The 13,891-nt window shown below is 45.5% G+C and overlaps 1 protein-coding gene across 1 annotated transcript in view; it reads left to right on the forward strand.

Annotated features, from left to right (window-relative positions):
* Nucleotides 1-470: 470 nt before the first annotated feature.
* Nucleotides 471-13,891, forward strand: part of LOC137345698 (RELT-like protein 1) — an 88,353-nt gene continuing 74,932 nt past the window's right edge. Inside the window, exon 1 of the mRNA XM_068008996.1 lies at nt 471-573. Coding sequence (XP_067865097.1) covers nt 525-573 — 49 coding nt within the window. The 5' untranslated portion in view covers nt 471-524. The remainder of the gene's footprint in view (nt 574-13,891) is intronic.

Consider the following 13,891-nt stretch of genomic DNA (forward strand, 5'->3'; position numbering starts at 1 on the left):
CGCATGCACCAATTAGTCCTGGCAAGGCGTAGGCTGTGTATGCGCAGCATCTCACTGAGAGCAGGAGACCGTTTGTGCGTGTGCGCAGCTTGGAGTGCTTTGATGACATCGGCGGGCCGCAGCGTTGTCAGGAGTCACTCTGAAAGAAGAATGTGCAAGGCTCCAGAGAGAAGGCGGAGGAAGGTACTAGGCGAATGTCTCCTTCCCAAAGCCAGCACAGACATGACGGGCCGAATGGCCTCCTTCTGTGCTGTAACCATTCTGTGATATTATCCTCCATCCCGAGGGACTGTCTATGAGCAAGATGATTAATAACGCACCTTGGAGATTTATTTAAACTACCTGAAAGGTGCTTTATGATATAAACACGAGCTGCTGTTGGACTTGTGGTGATAATCATTCTGCTCCAGGATCTTCATTTTCCTGTTGCTCCATGAGAGATTGGACCGACGTCACGAGGGAGAGGGCGTGGTTTGGGCGGTGGTTGGCAGGCGCGAGCCGGGTCGGTTGGAGTTGGAATTGGAATGCGAGGGACTCGTGCAGCCGCGAGGATGGCAGCGGGTGCGGAGATCGGTGAGTAGGGGAGGGGGGAGAGAGAGGGTCGCAGCCGGCGGACGGCGAGCTTGCTGCCGCTCCCGGGGTGTCGGAGTTGCTGTTTCCGGGCAGGTGAGATATTGGGAGCAGTGCCCGGTCGGCTCTTCACTTTTAAATAGTTGCTGTCAGGAATGGCCGCTGGCGGTTCTGGTGTTTAGTCCGCCGGTACCGTTTTTGGTTGCGGCCGGGCTCTGGGCTGTGTAGTTTCCCTCGGTGTACTTCTGGTGTCCTGGTGCTGGAGCCGACCCGCTGCCTTTGCCTGGGGGCATTTGTAGCTTTGAGTTGTTAGTGGGTGGCAGTGAATTGCTCAGATCCAGCAGCCAACTGCAGCCCCTTAACCCCGAGGGAGGGGAGAGAACCCCGAGGCAGCCCCTTCCCTCCACCCCCAAGTCTGCCTGAAACACGATTACTTACCACTTATCTTGCAGTCTGCCAAAAGGTTTGTTTTTACTCCAGACTTGCCCTTTTGTCCAACATCCGAGAAATAAGTATTTTATAGTATTTTAGTAATTGTAAAAACTTAAAATTGTGATCATGGCTCTGGTTTGGAGCATAGAGAAATAAAAGCTAAACTAGTCATTTTATATTGTTGCAAGAATATTATTAATACGGATTAATCTGTTGAAAAAAGTATGTAGTGTAGAAATTTTACTTAACTAACCTAGATTTGGGTGCGGGGGGTGGGGATGAGAGGCCATAGGGAACAAGCTGAAAGTTTCTAACAATTTTAAACTATAGAGCAGTTATGTTCACAAAAATCTAGAATACTAGTAGAGCCAAAATGACAACTTTTAGCTTTGTATATTTTGCAGTGTGCATGTTTCCACAGGTTGCGAAGGTGGAATGTGTGACATCCATCCTTGGTTTATTTCCAAAAGTTTGATGTATTGGGTCTAACAGTGCATTTGCTGAAAACAAATATGCAGTTTTTATTATATTTTAACAGTTTGATCAGCAAATGTATTGGCTGTGTGTTTGTTTGAGGTAGTGTTAGTTAAATAATTTGACATCAATTAGAATCATAGATCATGGAGTGATTTTGGAGGGAATATTTATTGGTGAACAATTATAACAAAACTATCTGTTTTACTGAGGGGATTCAGTTGCTGAGTAAACTTTGAGTAGGAAAGACAGTAGATATATTCAAGATTAAAAAGTCATTCAGGTTCCCTGGTTGTGATTTGTTTATTGTCCTTTATTTGAATTGTATATTTAGGGATATCTGAAAATGGCGTATCAGATTTGGCTGTAATGCCCCTTAGTTATACAGTGAGCTTACACACTGCTAACACTTGAACATGAAGGAAGGGCATCCCTTGAATTAGTAAGAGTTAGTGGCCATACTAGTGAACCTGTAAATTTTAAAATGGGCAACAAGCATTAAAAATCAGACATGGCTGAATCAAGATTTTTGCTCTGCAGATCAATGAATATTCAAGTTAGCTGATTTGTGTCCTTGACAAACGCATCTGCAGCAAGTGTCATCCGTGAGACAGAGAACCGTGTGGATAGCGCGCTTCAGGAGGTAGTCACCCCGGAGCTTAAGAGAGCACAGGCAGAGAGGGACTAGGTGGCTGCCAGACAGACAACGTCAAGGCAGGTAGTGCAGGAGTGCCCGGAGGGCATCCCACTTTCTAATCGGTATTCAGTTCTGAGTACCTATGGGAGAGAGGGTTCCTCTGGAGAGTGCAGCGAGAGTCATGACCAGAGCACCGTGGGTGTCCCAGCTGTGCAGGGAGGGAGGAGAAAAGGCAAGAGAGCAATAGTGATAGGGGATTCTATAGTTAGGGGAACAGATAGGTGTTTCTGTGGTCGCAGTCATGATTCCAGGATGGTATGTTGCCTCCCTGGTGCAAGGGTCATGCATATCACGGAGTGCCTACAGGGCCTGGGTGCACAGCCAGAGCTCTTGGTCCACATTGGTATCAATGATATAGGAAGAAAGATGGATGAGGCCCTGCAGGCTGAGTTTAGGGAGTTAGGAGTGAGATTAGCAAGCAGGACCACAAAGGTAGTAATCTCTGGATTGCTCCCAAGGCCACGTGCTAGTGGGTATAGAAATCGGAAAATACACCAGATGAATGTGTGGCTGGAGAGATGGTGCAGGAGGGAGGGCTGCTGATTCTGGGGAAGGTGGGACCTGTACAAGCCAGATGGTCTGCACCTGAACAGGACTGGGACAAATATCCTTGCAGGAAGGTTTGCGAGTGCTGTTGGGGATGGTTTAACCTAACTTGGCAGGGGGATGGGAACCTGAACTCAGTCTTAGATAGGGCAATTTCAGGGCAGGGAATAGGAGGCAGAAAATTAGTGAGCAACTCTGAAAGACAGAAGAGGAAAAGGTTAAAAAGTGTGCAGCACAGGCAATTTGGCAGTGCTAAAGAATATTTATTTAAATGCGAGGAGTATAGTAAATGAAGCCGATGAGCTGAGGGCACAGATAGACAAATGGCAACATGATATTGTTGCTATAACGGAAACTTGGCTTAAGGAGGGGCAAGAATGGCAACTCAACATCCTTGGATATAGCGTTTTCAGGCGGGATGGAGAGGGAGATTAAAAAAAGGAGAGGCTGTGGCATTATTAGTTAAAGAATCAATAACCGCTTTGAGGAGGGATAATATGTTAAATGAATCATCAAATAGGTCTATATGGGCGGAGCTCAGAAATAAAAAAGGGGCAGCCACACTACTGGAGTGTACTATAGATCCCCAAATAGTGAGAGGGAGGTAGAAGAACAAATATGTAGGCAAATTTCTGAGTGCAAAAACTATAGGGCAATAATAGTTGGGGATTTCAACTACCCCAATATCAACTGGGATAGAGTGTGAAGGGCATGGAGCAGACAAAAATCTTGAACTGCGTTCGAGAACTTTGTTAGCCAGCATGTAACAAGCCCAACAAGAGGTGCGCAATTGTAGATTTAGTCTTCAGTAATGAAGCTGGGCAAGTGGAGGAAGTAACAGTGGGTGACCATTTTGGAGATAGTGACCATAATACAGTTAGTTTCGACATAAGCATGGAAAGGGGCAAAGATAAAACAGGAGTAAGAGTTCTAAATTGGGGGAAGACGAATTTTAAGAAACTGAGAGGTGACCTGGCGAAAGTGGACTCGATACAGCTACTTGAAAGAAAATCAGTGGGAGGCATTCAAAAGCGAGATTCAACAGGCACAGTGTAGGCATGTCCCCACAAAGATTAAGGGTGGTACTGCCAAATCTAGAGCCGCCTGATTCTTCAGAAGTTTACAGGATAAGTTAAAGCAGAAAAAGAAAACTTATGATGATCATACAAATCTTAATACTTCAGAAAGCCAAGAGGAGTATAGAAAGTGCAGGGGTGAAGTTTAAAAAAAGATAAATTAGAAAAGCAAAGAGAGGACATGAAAAATTATTGGCAGGTACAATCAAGGAAAACCCAAAGATGTTTTATCAGTACATTAAGAGCAAGAGGATAACTAAGGAAAGTGTAGGGCCAATCAGAGATGTACAAGGGAACTTGTGTGTGGATGCAGATGATGTGGGCAGGGTTCTTAATGAGTTTTTTGCCTCTGTCTTCACAAAGGAGAGGGTTGATGTAGACATTGTAGTTAAAGAGGAGGAATGTGAAATATTAGATACGATAAGCATAATGAGAGAGGAAGTACTAGAGGGTCTGACATCCTTGAAAGTGGATAAATCGTCAGGGCCGGATGGATTGCATCCCAGGTTGTTAAAGGAAGGCAGGAACGAAATAGCGGATGCGCTGAGTATCATCATCAAATCCTTACTAGATGCAGGAGAGGTACCAGGCAATTGGAGGTTTGCGAACATTGTACCATTGTTTAAAAAGGGTACGAGGGATAGGCCAAATAATTATAGGCTAGTCAGTCTGACCTCGGTGGGTAAACTTAAAATCTATTCTGAGGGATAGGATAAACTGCCACTTAGAAAGGCATGGATTAACCAGGGATAATCAGCATGGATTTGTTAAGGGAAGGTCATGTCTTACTAACTTAATTGAGCTTTTTGAGAAAGTAACAAGAAGGATTGGTGAGGGAAGTGCAGTGGATGTAGTCTACATGGATTTTAGGAAGGCATTTGACAAGGTCCCGGATGGCAGACTGGTCAGCAAAATGAAAGCCCATGGGATACAGGGGAATGTGGCAGGTTGGATCCAGAATTGGCCCATGGCCAGGAAACAAAGGGTAGTAGTCGACAGCTGTTTTTGTGGATGGAAAGCTGTTCCCAGTGGCATTCCACAGCGTTCAGTGTTGGGTCCCTTGCTGTTTGTGGTATATATTAATGATTTGGACTTAAATACGGGAGGCATGATTGGGAAATTTGCAGATGACACAAAAATTGGCCGTGTAGTTGATAGTGAAGAGGGTAGCCATAGACTCCAGAAGGATATCAATGGTTTGGTTGAGTGGGTGGAAAAGTGGCAAATGGAATTCAAACCAAATAAGGATGAGATAATGCATTTGGGGAGGGCAAATAAAGTGAGGGGATACACAGTAAACGGGAGGATGTTGAGGGAGATAGAAGGAGTGCATGTCCAAAGGTCCCTGAAGGTAACAGGACAGGTAGATAGAGTGGTGAAGAAGGCATATGGAATGCCTTTCTTTACTGGCCGAGGTATAGAATACAAAAGCAGGGATGTGATGCTGGAACTGTATAAAATGCTGGTTAGGCTGCAGTTGGAGTATTGCTTACAGTTCTGGTCACCACATTACAGAAAAGGCATAAATGCTCTGGAGAGAGTACAGAGCAGATTTACAACAATGTTGCCAGGGCTTGAAAGTTGCCGCAATGAGAAAAGATTGGATAGGCTAGGGTTGTTTTCCTTAGAACAGAGGAGGCTGAGGGGTGACCTAATTGAGGTGTACAAAATTATGAAGGGCCTAGATAGAGTAGACAGGAAGGACCTGTTTTCCCTAGCAGAGGTCCATTACCAGGGGGCACAGATTTAAGGTGATTGGTCAAAGGATTAGAGGGGACATGAGGAAAAATGTTTTCACCCAGAGGGATGGTGGGTATCTGGAATTCACTGCCGGGAACAGTGGTGGAGGCAGAAACCCTCAATTGTTTTAAAAGGTACTTGGACGTGCACCTGAAGTGCTGTGGCCGACAAGGCTACGGACCGGGTGCTGGAAAGTGGGATTAGATTAGGCGACCAGTTTTTTCAGCTGGCGCGGGCGCACGGGCTGAATGGCCTCCTTCTGTGCTGTAATTTTTCTGTGGTTCTATATTTTTATGTTTCTAGTCAGTTATGATTTGCACAAATGCAAACCAACTGAGTTTTAATCTGCAGTGTGCTTTTTACACAGTTCTCAATTTGCGGGATTAACTATTTTTGATTGTACTCTACAATTAAAACGTCAGTTGCTGTGACTGAAACACCGGGGAGTATTTAACAGTTGTGTGCATGTCATTTTCTGTGTGACAACATTAAATAGCCAGTCCCAAACAAGTAAAGCAGTAATGTCATGTGATTATGCATTGGTTTTGTATTGTAAATTGTATATGTTTCAAAATTTTGAAAAACATTCCATCCACAGTACAAAGTAAATATGCTGCTTGTTTTCTTTCCTGGGAAACGGGAACAAACTAAGCTCATTATCTCCCAAACCCTGTAAGTGTAGAAGGAATCATGAAGATTGCAATACTCCCAAGAATATTTTCAAATTTTAGAACATCAATCCAAAATTGTCAATGAGACAAGATTAAAATTGAATCTCAATCAGAATGGGCTGATTAAATTGGTACTTTTGTCACTGTGAAATCACAGTAAAGCACAAGTGCCTTCAAGAGAGCAGAAATTTGGGGGAGGTTGAGTGCGGGTGAGGGACAATGGTTGGACAAGAAATGTGTATAGCTGGTATTGTTCGTGGAATGCTATTTGCAATATTAAAATATGAAGTTTACTGCATAGTAATGTGCATTCAGGAATATGATGCAACTGATGTGCCCAGCTGTTTGTGTAAAGTGAAATGTCAGAGTGCTAAAGAAAGCACTTGTATTTATATAGTCCCTTATTACATCCATAGGATGTCGCAAAATTGCTTTACAAGCAATGCATATCTGAATCCTGTTTAACCACTTACCGTATTCCAGATGATTTATTGAAGATGGTACCAGGTTATTTATCTGAGCTGACCCATTTGCACATTGGGCTGCATTTTGTTCTGGTGACGGAGGCCCTGTTGGTGGGCTGGGGGTGGGGTGCAGTCAACGTCTTGGCCCTATGTCAGACCCCTGAAGCAGAAATTAACTGCCCACAGTCTGTGACGTCATCCCTTTAAGGGACAAGCTCTTGCCTGCAGAGCTGCTGGCCAATCGGAAGGCTAGCAGCGCCACTGAGAGCCATGGCCAATGCAGGTACTGCAGGAGGCCCTGCAGCACCAAAGACTGGAGGAGACCTGGCACAGGTGAGTGGGTCAGAGTCGCCAGGGTCATTCAGGCAGTCCCTGGGGAAGGTGGGAGGGGGTGGTATGGGGGGTGTTGATGAAGCTGTCTTCCTGATGGCGTGGCAGTTGCTCTCGGTGGGGGCGGGGGGTGGTGTCTGGATTGTCCCAAAGGAAGGACCCCTCTTGACCCTGCTAGGAGGCCGCCAGCCTGGTGGTGTCTCCCCAAGGCAGCAGGCCCCTCCTCTTTGCGCCAATTTTATGCGAGTAGAGGCCCTTAAGTGGCTGCGACCACTTAAGAGCCTCCAATGGCCTGGGCTGGGAAGGCTGTCCTCGATCTTCCCCCTCCTGCACAAAACAGCAGGGGGCCCAGGCAACATTGGAATGGCACTTCCTGCCATTTTGTTTGGTTCCTGTTTCAGTGCCCACCTCCAAGGGCAGAACATGGGGTAGTGAGATCTCTTCAGAGCTTCATTTAGATCCTTTGGATTGATGCATGCTCTCAGCTTTCCAGGTTGTTTCACTGCTACCATGCAGTTACTTCGTTCTGTAAGAGTTATCACTTTCTTGATTATTCCCTTCTTTTCCAGCTCTTCTATTTTGTCTTTCAGGCTGGCCTTGAGGGCAGCTGGAACTTTCCTCAGCAAATGCTGAATTGGTCTTACCCTCTCATCTACTTCGAGATGATATTCTTCAGGAAGCGCTCCTAAATCTGTAAATACATCATTGTACTCCTCGAGGATCTTTTCCACAGTCAATGGTTTAGTTTGCTGTGACATGTTGCTTATCTTTTTTGTATGTTGAGAGTTATCAGTCCAAGCTTTAGATTTGCTCCGGCTGAGATGAGTGGTTTTTGCTTGCCGTCTATGATCTGGAACTCCAGATCTTCATTCTCATCATTGCATTGGGCTCTGAGCAATTTGTCCTCTTGGCACTGGTATGGTGCCATCATATAGCCTCAACCTTATGTTTGAAGGCTTCATTTTTGGATCACTATGTTGAGCCACTTCACGCAGGTCTGTGAAGGTCATGATTTTGCATGACGCACTGGTGTCTGTCTGACACTTTATGTTGACTTGATATTCTGCTTCTGCAGTCATTCTTCCAACAGTCACAAACCATTTATCACCTATCGACCTGACTGAACTAGCCTGTTGTATGGTGTATAGTGATTGGTCAGAATCTTCGGCTGATCTCTCTCCAGTGGCTGTCTGTACCTGGTTGTTGTGCTTCCTTCTAGCGAAACACTTGTGTGCAAAATGATTCGGTTTCTTGTAGTGAGAAGACTGTTTTCCCCACGCTGGACATGCCTTATTTTCCTTTGTGTGATGTCCTCTGCAGTATTTGCATCCTGCCCTTTGTCTGTGATCTTTCTGCCCTTTCAGCCTGGAATGTCTTGGCATAATGCAAGGCCATGAATATGATCTAGCTGCTGATTTACAAACTCAGCATTTCTGCACGTCGATCGCTTTCCTGAGAGTAAGTATGTCGTTTCTCAGTAGACGTGCTCTCACTGCAGGATCACTTATGCCTAATACAATCCTGTGTTTAATTAGATCATTTCTTAGTTGTGCAAATTCATAGGATTCTGTTAATGCAGTCACATATTGATCAATGGACTTCTTTTTCACCTTGGGGCCCTAATATTGTGTGGATTAGTTACTTTCCTTTTCTCATCTACTTCGAGATGATATTCTTCAGGAAGCGCTCCTAAATCTGTAAATACATCATTGTACTCCTCGCGGATCTTTCCCTTGGGGTTCAAAGCGTGCCTTCAAGGCTTTCAAAATTTCTGCTGTCCTTTTTTTTTGTTGTTTAGAGAGATTTAGGATGGAATACATTTATGTCGCAGTCTCTCCAACAGTGATAAAAGTGTAGCTGCTCTGGTTTGTTAATTAAATCTGTCACAATTTTGTAATTTTGCCATTGTGACTGAAAAACTACCATTTATGCTTCAGATCACCTTTCGACTGGTACTAGGAGAGGAAAATTTGCAGTTATTGTGTCTTACCCACTGCTTTTAGCTGTGGCCTGCTTCTTTGTTCCTTTTCTGTGGCTTTTAGCAGCTTTCAGCAGCTCTGAACATTGTGCTTCTATACAGCTCTTCTACACTCAATCTCCGCTCCATTCTGACACCATATTACGAGCTTACAGGACAATAGCCTTGCTTGGACTGTCTTTATTGAACGGGCCTTGTGATGGCTGCCTGCAGTGAATGCCTCATGGTAGAGGTTACATGACTACAGCAAGCCAGGAGGCACATTAGTATAGTATTGCATTTCTATCCCAAACAAGTATTGTGTCTAGTTCTGGTCACCACACTTCAGGAAGGATGTGAGGATCCCTGAAAAGGTGCAGAGGAGATTTACGCGAAGGGTTCTACGGATGAAGGATTTTAGCTGCAAGGTTAGATTGGAGAAGCGGCGGTTGATCTCCTTGGAGTGAAGGAGATTGAGGGGAGAATTGATAGAGGTATGCAAGGTTCCAACAGGTTGGTATAGTGTAGATCAGGAAAAGCTGTTCCTATTAGCTGATGGTACAAGAGATAGATTGAAGATTTTGGGCAAGAGATGCAGCAGGGTTGGGAGGAAGAACATTTTTTGTGCAGTACGTGGTCATGTCCTGGAACCTGCTGCCCATGAGGATGGTGGAAGTGGAGACGATGAATGATTTCAAAAGGAAATTGGATGGGTACTGAGAGAAATAAACTTGCAGGGCTACGGGGGAATAGGACTGCTCTATAGAGAGCTGCCGTGGACTCTTTGGACCGAGTGGCCGCCTTCAGTGCCATTATGACTCTTAAAATTATCATCCCTTTTATTTAACCTTTAGTAATTGTTTAAAGCAATGCTGCAATTCTGTTTGTTATAAATATAAATTGAAGAAATTCAGGCTTTGTCTGAAGCACAAATATTTCCTATTATATACTTTAAGCATGTGAACAGCCAGCAAAATCGGAACTCAGTGATGCCATTGATTCTCTAGCCAGTGGAAAATCCCCTGGAAAGGATGGCATTACCCCTGAAATAATCAAGAGTGCCAAGCCTGCTATACTGTCAGCACTCCATGAACTGCTTTGTCTGTGCTGGGATGAGGGAGCAGTACCACAGGGCATGCGCGATGCCAATATCATCACCCTCTATAAGAACAAGGGTGACGGTGACTGCTACAACTACCGTGGAATCTCCCTGCTCAGCATAGTGGGGAAAGTCTTCGCTCGAGTCTTTTTAAATAGACTCCAGAAGCTGGCTGAGCGTATCTACCCTGAGGCACAGTGTAGCTTTCGAGCAGAGAGATCCACCATTGACATGCTGTTCTCACTTCGCCAGCTACAGGAGAAATGCTGCAAACAACAGATGCCCCTCTACGTTGCTTTCATAGATCTCACCAAAGCCTTTGACCTCGTCAGCAGACGTGGTCTCTTCAGACTACTAGCAAAGATCGGATGTCCACCAAAAGCTACTAAGTATCATCACCACCTCATTCCATGACCATATGAAAGGCACAATTCAGCATAGCGGTGCCTCATCAGACCCCTTTCCTATCCGGAGTGGCGTGAAACAGGGCTGTGTTCTCGCACCTACACTGTTTGGGATATTCACTGCTGCTGTCACATGCTTTCAAGTCTTCAGAAGAAGGATTTTTCCTCCACACAAGATCAGATGGCAGGTTGTTCAACCTTACCCGTCTTAGAGCGAAGACCAAAGTACGGAAAGTCCTCATCAAGGAACTCCTCTTTGCTGACGATGCTGCATTAACATCCCACACAGAAGAGTGTCTGCAGGCACTCAGCAACAGGATTGCGGCTGCCTGGAACGAATTTGGCCTAACCATCAGCCTCAAGAAAACGATCATCATGGGACAGGATGTCAGAAATGCTCCATCCATCAATATCGGCGACCACGCTCTGGAAGTGGTTCAAGAGTTCACCTACCTAGGCTGAGCTATCACCAGTAACCTTTCCATGCAGAAATCCAGAAGCGCATGGAAAAGGCGTCCGCTGCAATGTCCAGATTGGCCAAGAGGGTGTGGGAAAATGGCGCACTGACACAGAATGCAAAAGTCCGAGAATTTCAAGTCTGTGTCCTCAGTACCTTGCACTATGGCAGCGAGGCCTGGACAACGTATGTCAGCCAAGAGCAACGTCTCAACTCATTCTAACTTTGCTGCCTCTGGAGAATCCTTGGCATCAGGCGGCAGGACCATATCTCCAACGCAGAAGTCCTTGAGGCGGCCAACATCCCCAGCATATACGCCCTACTGAGCCAATGGCACTTGAGATGGTTTGGCCATGTGAGCCGCATGGAAGATGGCACAATCCCCAAGGACACATTGTACAGCGAGCTTGTCACTGGTATCAGACCCACCGGCCGTCCATGTCTCCGCTTTAAAGACGTCTGCAAACGCAACATGAAGTCCTGTGACATTGACCACCAGTCGTGGGAGTCAGTTGCCGGTGATCGCCAGAGCTGGCGGACAGACATAAAGGCAGAACTAAAGAGTGACTAGTCCAAGAGACTTGGCAGTTGGCAGGAAAAAAGACAGAAGTGCAAGGAGAGAACCAACTGTGTAACAGCCCCGACAACCAATTTTATCTGCAGCGCCTGGGAAGAGTCTGCCACTCTCGAATTGGCCTTTATAGCCACTCCAGGCGCTGCTCCACAAACCTCCGACCACCTCTAGGCACTTACCCATTGTCTCTCGAGCGGCACAGTGGATAGCACCACAGCCTCACAGCTCCGGCGACCCGGGTTCAGTTCTGGGTACTGCCTGTGCAGAGTTTGCAAGTTCTCCCTGTGACCGCGTGGGTTTCCGCCGGGCGCTCTGGTTTCCTCCAACCGCCAAAGACTTACAAGTTGATAGGTTAATTGGCCATTGTAAATTGTCCCTAGTGTAGGTAGGTGGTAGGGAATATGGGATTAATGTAGGAGGGGATGTGGTAGGGAATATGGGATTAATGTAGGATTAGTATAAATGGGTGGTTGATGGTCGGCACAGACTCGTTGGGCTGAAGCGCCTGTTTCAGTGCTGTATCTCTCTATGACAAGGAGGCCAAAGAATGTAAGAGTCTAATCCGCACAGATTTTAATAATTTATACCATATTTTGTGTTTAAAATGTTGTGTTTTGCAATGGACAAATATATAGTTTTTCTATTAGTGTTTTGGACTATCAAACTAGATTTAACTAGGATTGGGGAGGATCCATAAGAAGGAAGAAGCTAACAACTGTCATTTGTATAGTACAGTTCATGACCTGAAGATGGCCCAAAGTGCTTTGCAGCCAGTGAAGTACTTTCGAAGTCACTGTTGTAATATAGGAAACATGGCGGTGAATTGTACACAGCAGGAACCCACAAACAGTCATAAGATAATGACCAGATCATTTATTTTCGTGGTGTTAGTTGAGGGATAAACATTGAGCAGGACATTGGGGAGGACTTCCCTTTTCTTCTTTGAATAGTGCCATGGGATCTTTTTATGCTCACCTGAGAGGGCTGATGGAGGTTCAGTTTAACATCTCATTTGAAAACAGCACCTTTGACAGAGCAGTGCTCTTTTGGTACTGTCCTCTAGTTTCTTTTGGGCCTCCTTATCTCGAGAGACAATGGATACGCGCCTGGAGGTGGTCAGTGGTTTGTGAAGCAGCGCCTGGAGTGGCTATAAAGGCCAATTCTAGAGTGACAGGTGCTGCAGAGAAATTTGTTTGTCGGGGCTGTTACACAGTTGGCTCTCCCCTTGCGCCTCTGTCTTTTTTCCTGCCAACTACTAAGTCTCTTCGACTCGCCCCATTTTAGCCCTGTCTTTATGGCTGCCCGCCAGTATCTAGAGTGAAAGTACAACCTTTTGACCGAGATGTGAGATTGCTGCTACAGTTGACTACACTAAGGACCTCATTACAGGCTATAAATCCAGTCAAGGAATTTGAATGCTACCAACACAGCTAAAACTGGAACATTCTTCAGTACGGGGTGAAACATAAAGCCATACTGAGAAGTGTTTGTATTTCTCCCACTCTGTATTCTTTGCTCAGTAATGCATCCAATGTATTAACATCTCTTAAAATATTTCCTGTAATTGAAGAGCCATGCTCTTTCGTCCTTCTCTCACACATCAAAGATGAAGAGGGTTTTTTTTATTTATTCATGGGATGTGGGCGTCGCTGGCTAGGCCAGCATTTATTGCCCATCCCTAATTGCCCTTGAGGAGGTGAGTTGTCTTCTTGAACTGGGGTCAGTACATCCACAGTGCTATTAGGAAGGGAGTTCCGGGATTTTGACCCAGCAACTGTGAAGGAATGGTGATATAATTCCAAGTCAGGATAGTGTGTGGCTTGGAGGGGAACTTGTAGGTGGTGGTGTTCCCATGCATTTGCTGCCCTTGTCCTTCTAGGTGGTAGAGGTCACGGGTTTGGAAGATGCTGTCTAAGGAGCCTTGGTGCATTGCTGCAGTGCATCTTGTAGATAGTGCACACTGCTGCCGCTGTGGGTCAGTGGTGGAGGGAGTGAATGTTTGTTTGTTTCTGGGGTGCTAATCAACCGGGCTGCTTTGTCCTGGATGGTGTCGAGCTTCTTGAGTGTTGTTGTGTTGGATCAAATGCCTGATGACGGCAGCTTGCTGCTTAAAAGCCACAAATAGTCTGTGGGCATCTGTAAATGTAGTCAATGACGAATGCTGTTCTGTCGCTGCTGACCACAAAATTTTGGACCACTGTCTTCAATGACCTATATTCACTCTCATCTCTGGTCTCCATTTCTCACTAGTCGTAATTCTGACCTGACCAGGTCAGCTGTGATTGCGGAAGTATGTTGCTTGAACATGTGTTTATACGTATCTGGTCAGTAGTTTTCCAAAATGGGTCCAAACAGTCCAACGCTCCCTACCAAAACTGAAAATTTTAATTTTAACAGTAG

This window comes from Heterodontus francisci, chromosome 1, assembly GCF_036365525.1.
Source record: "Heterodontus francisci isolate sHetFra1 chromosome 1, sHetFra1.hap1, whole genome shotgun sequence".
Classification (NCBI taxonomy): Eukaryota; Metazoa; Chordata; class Chondrichthyes; order Heterodontiformes; family Heterodontidae; genus Heterodontus; species Heterodontus francisci.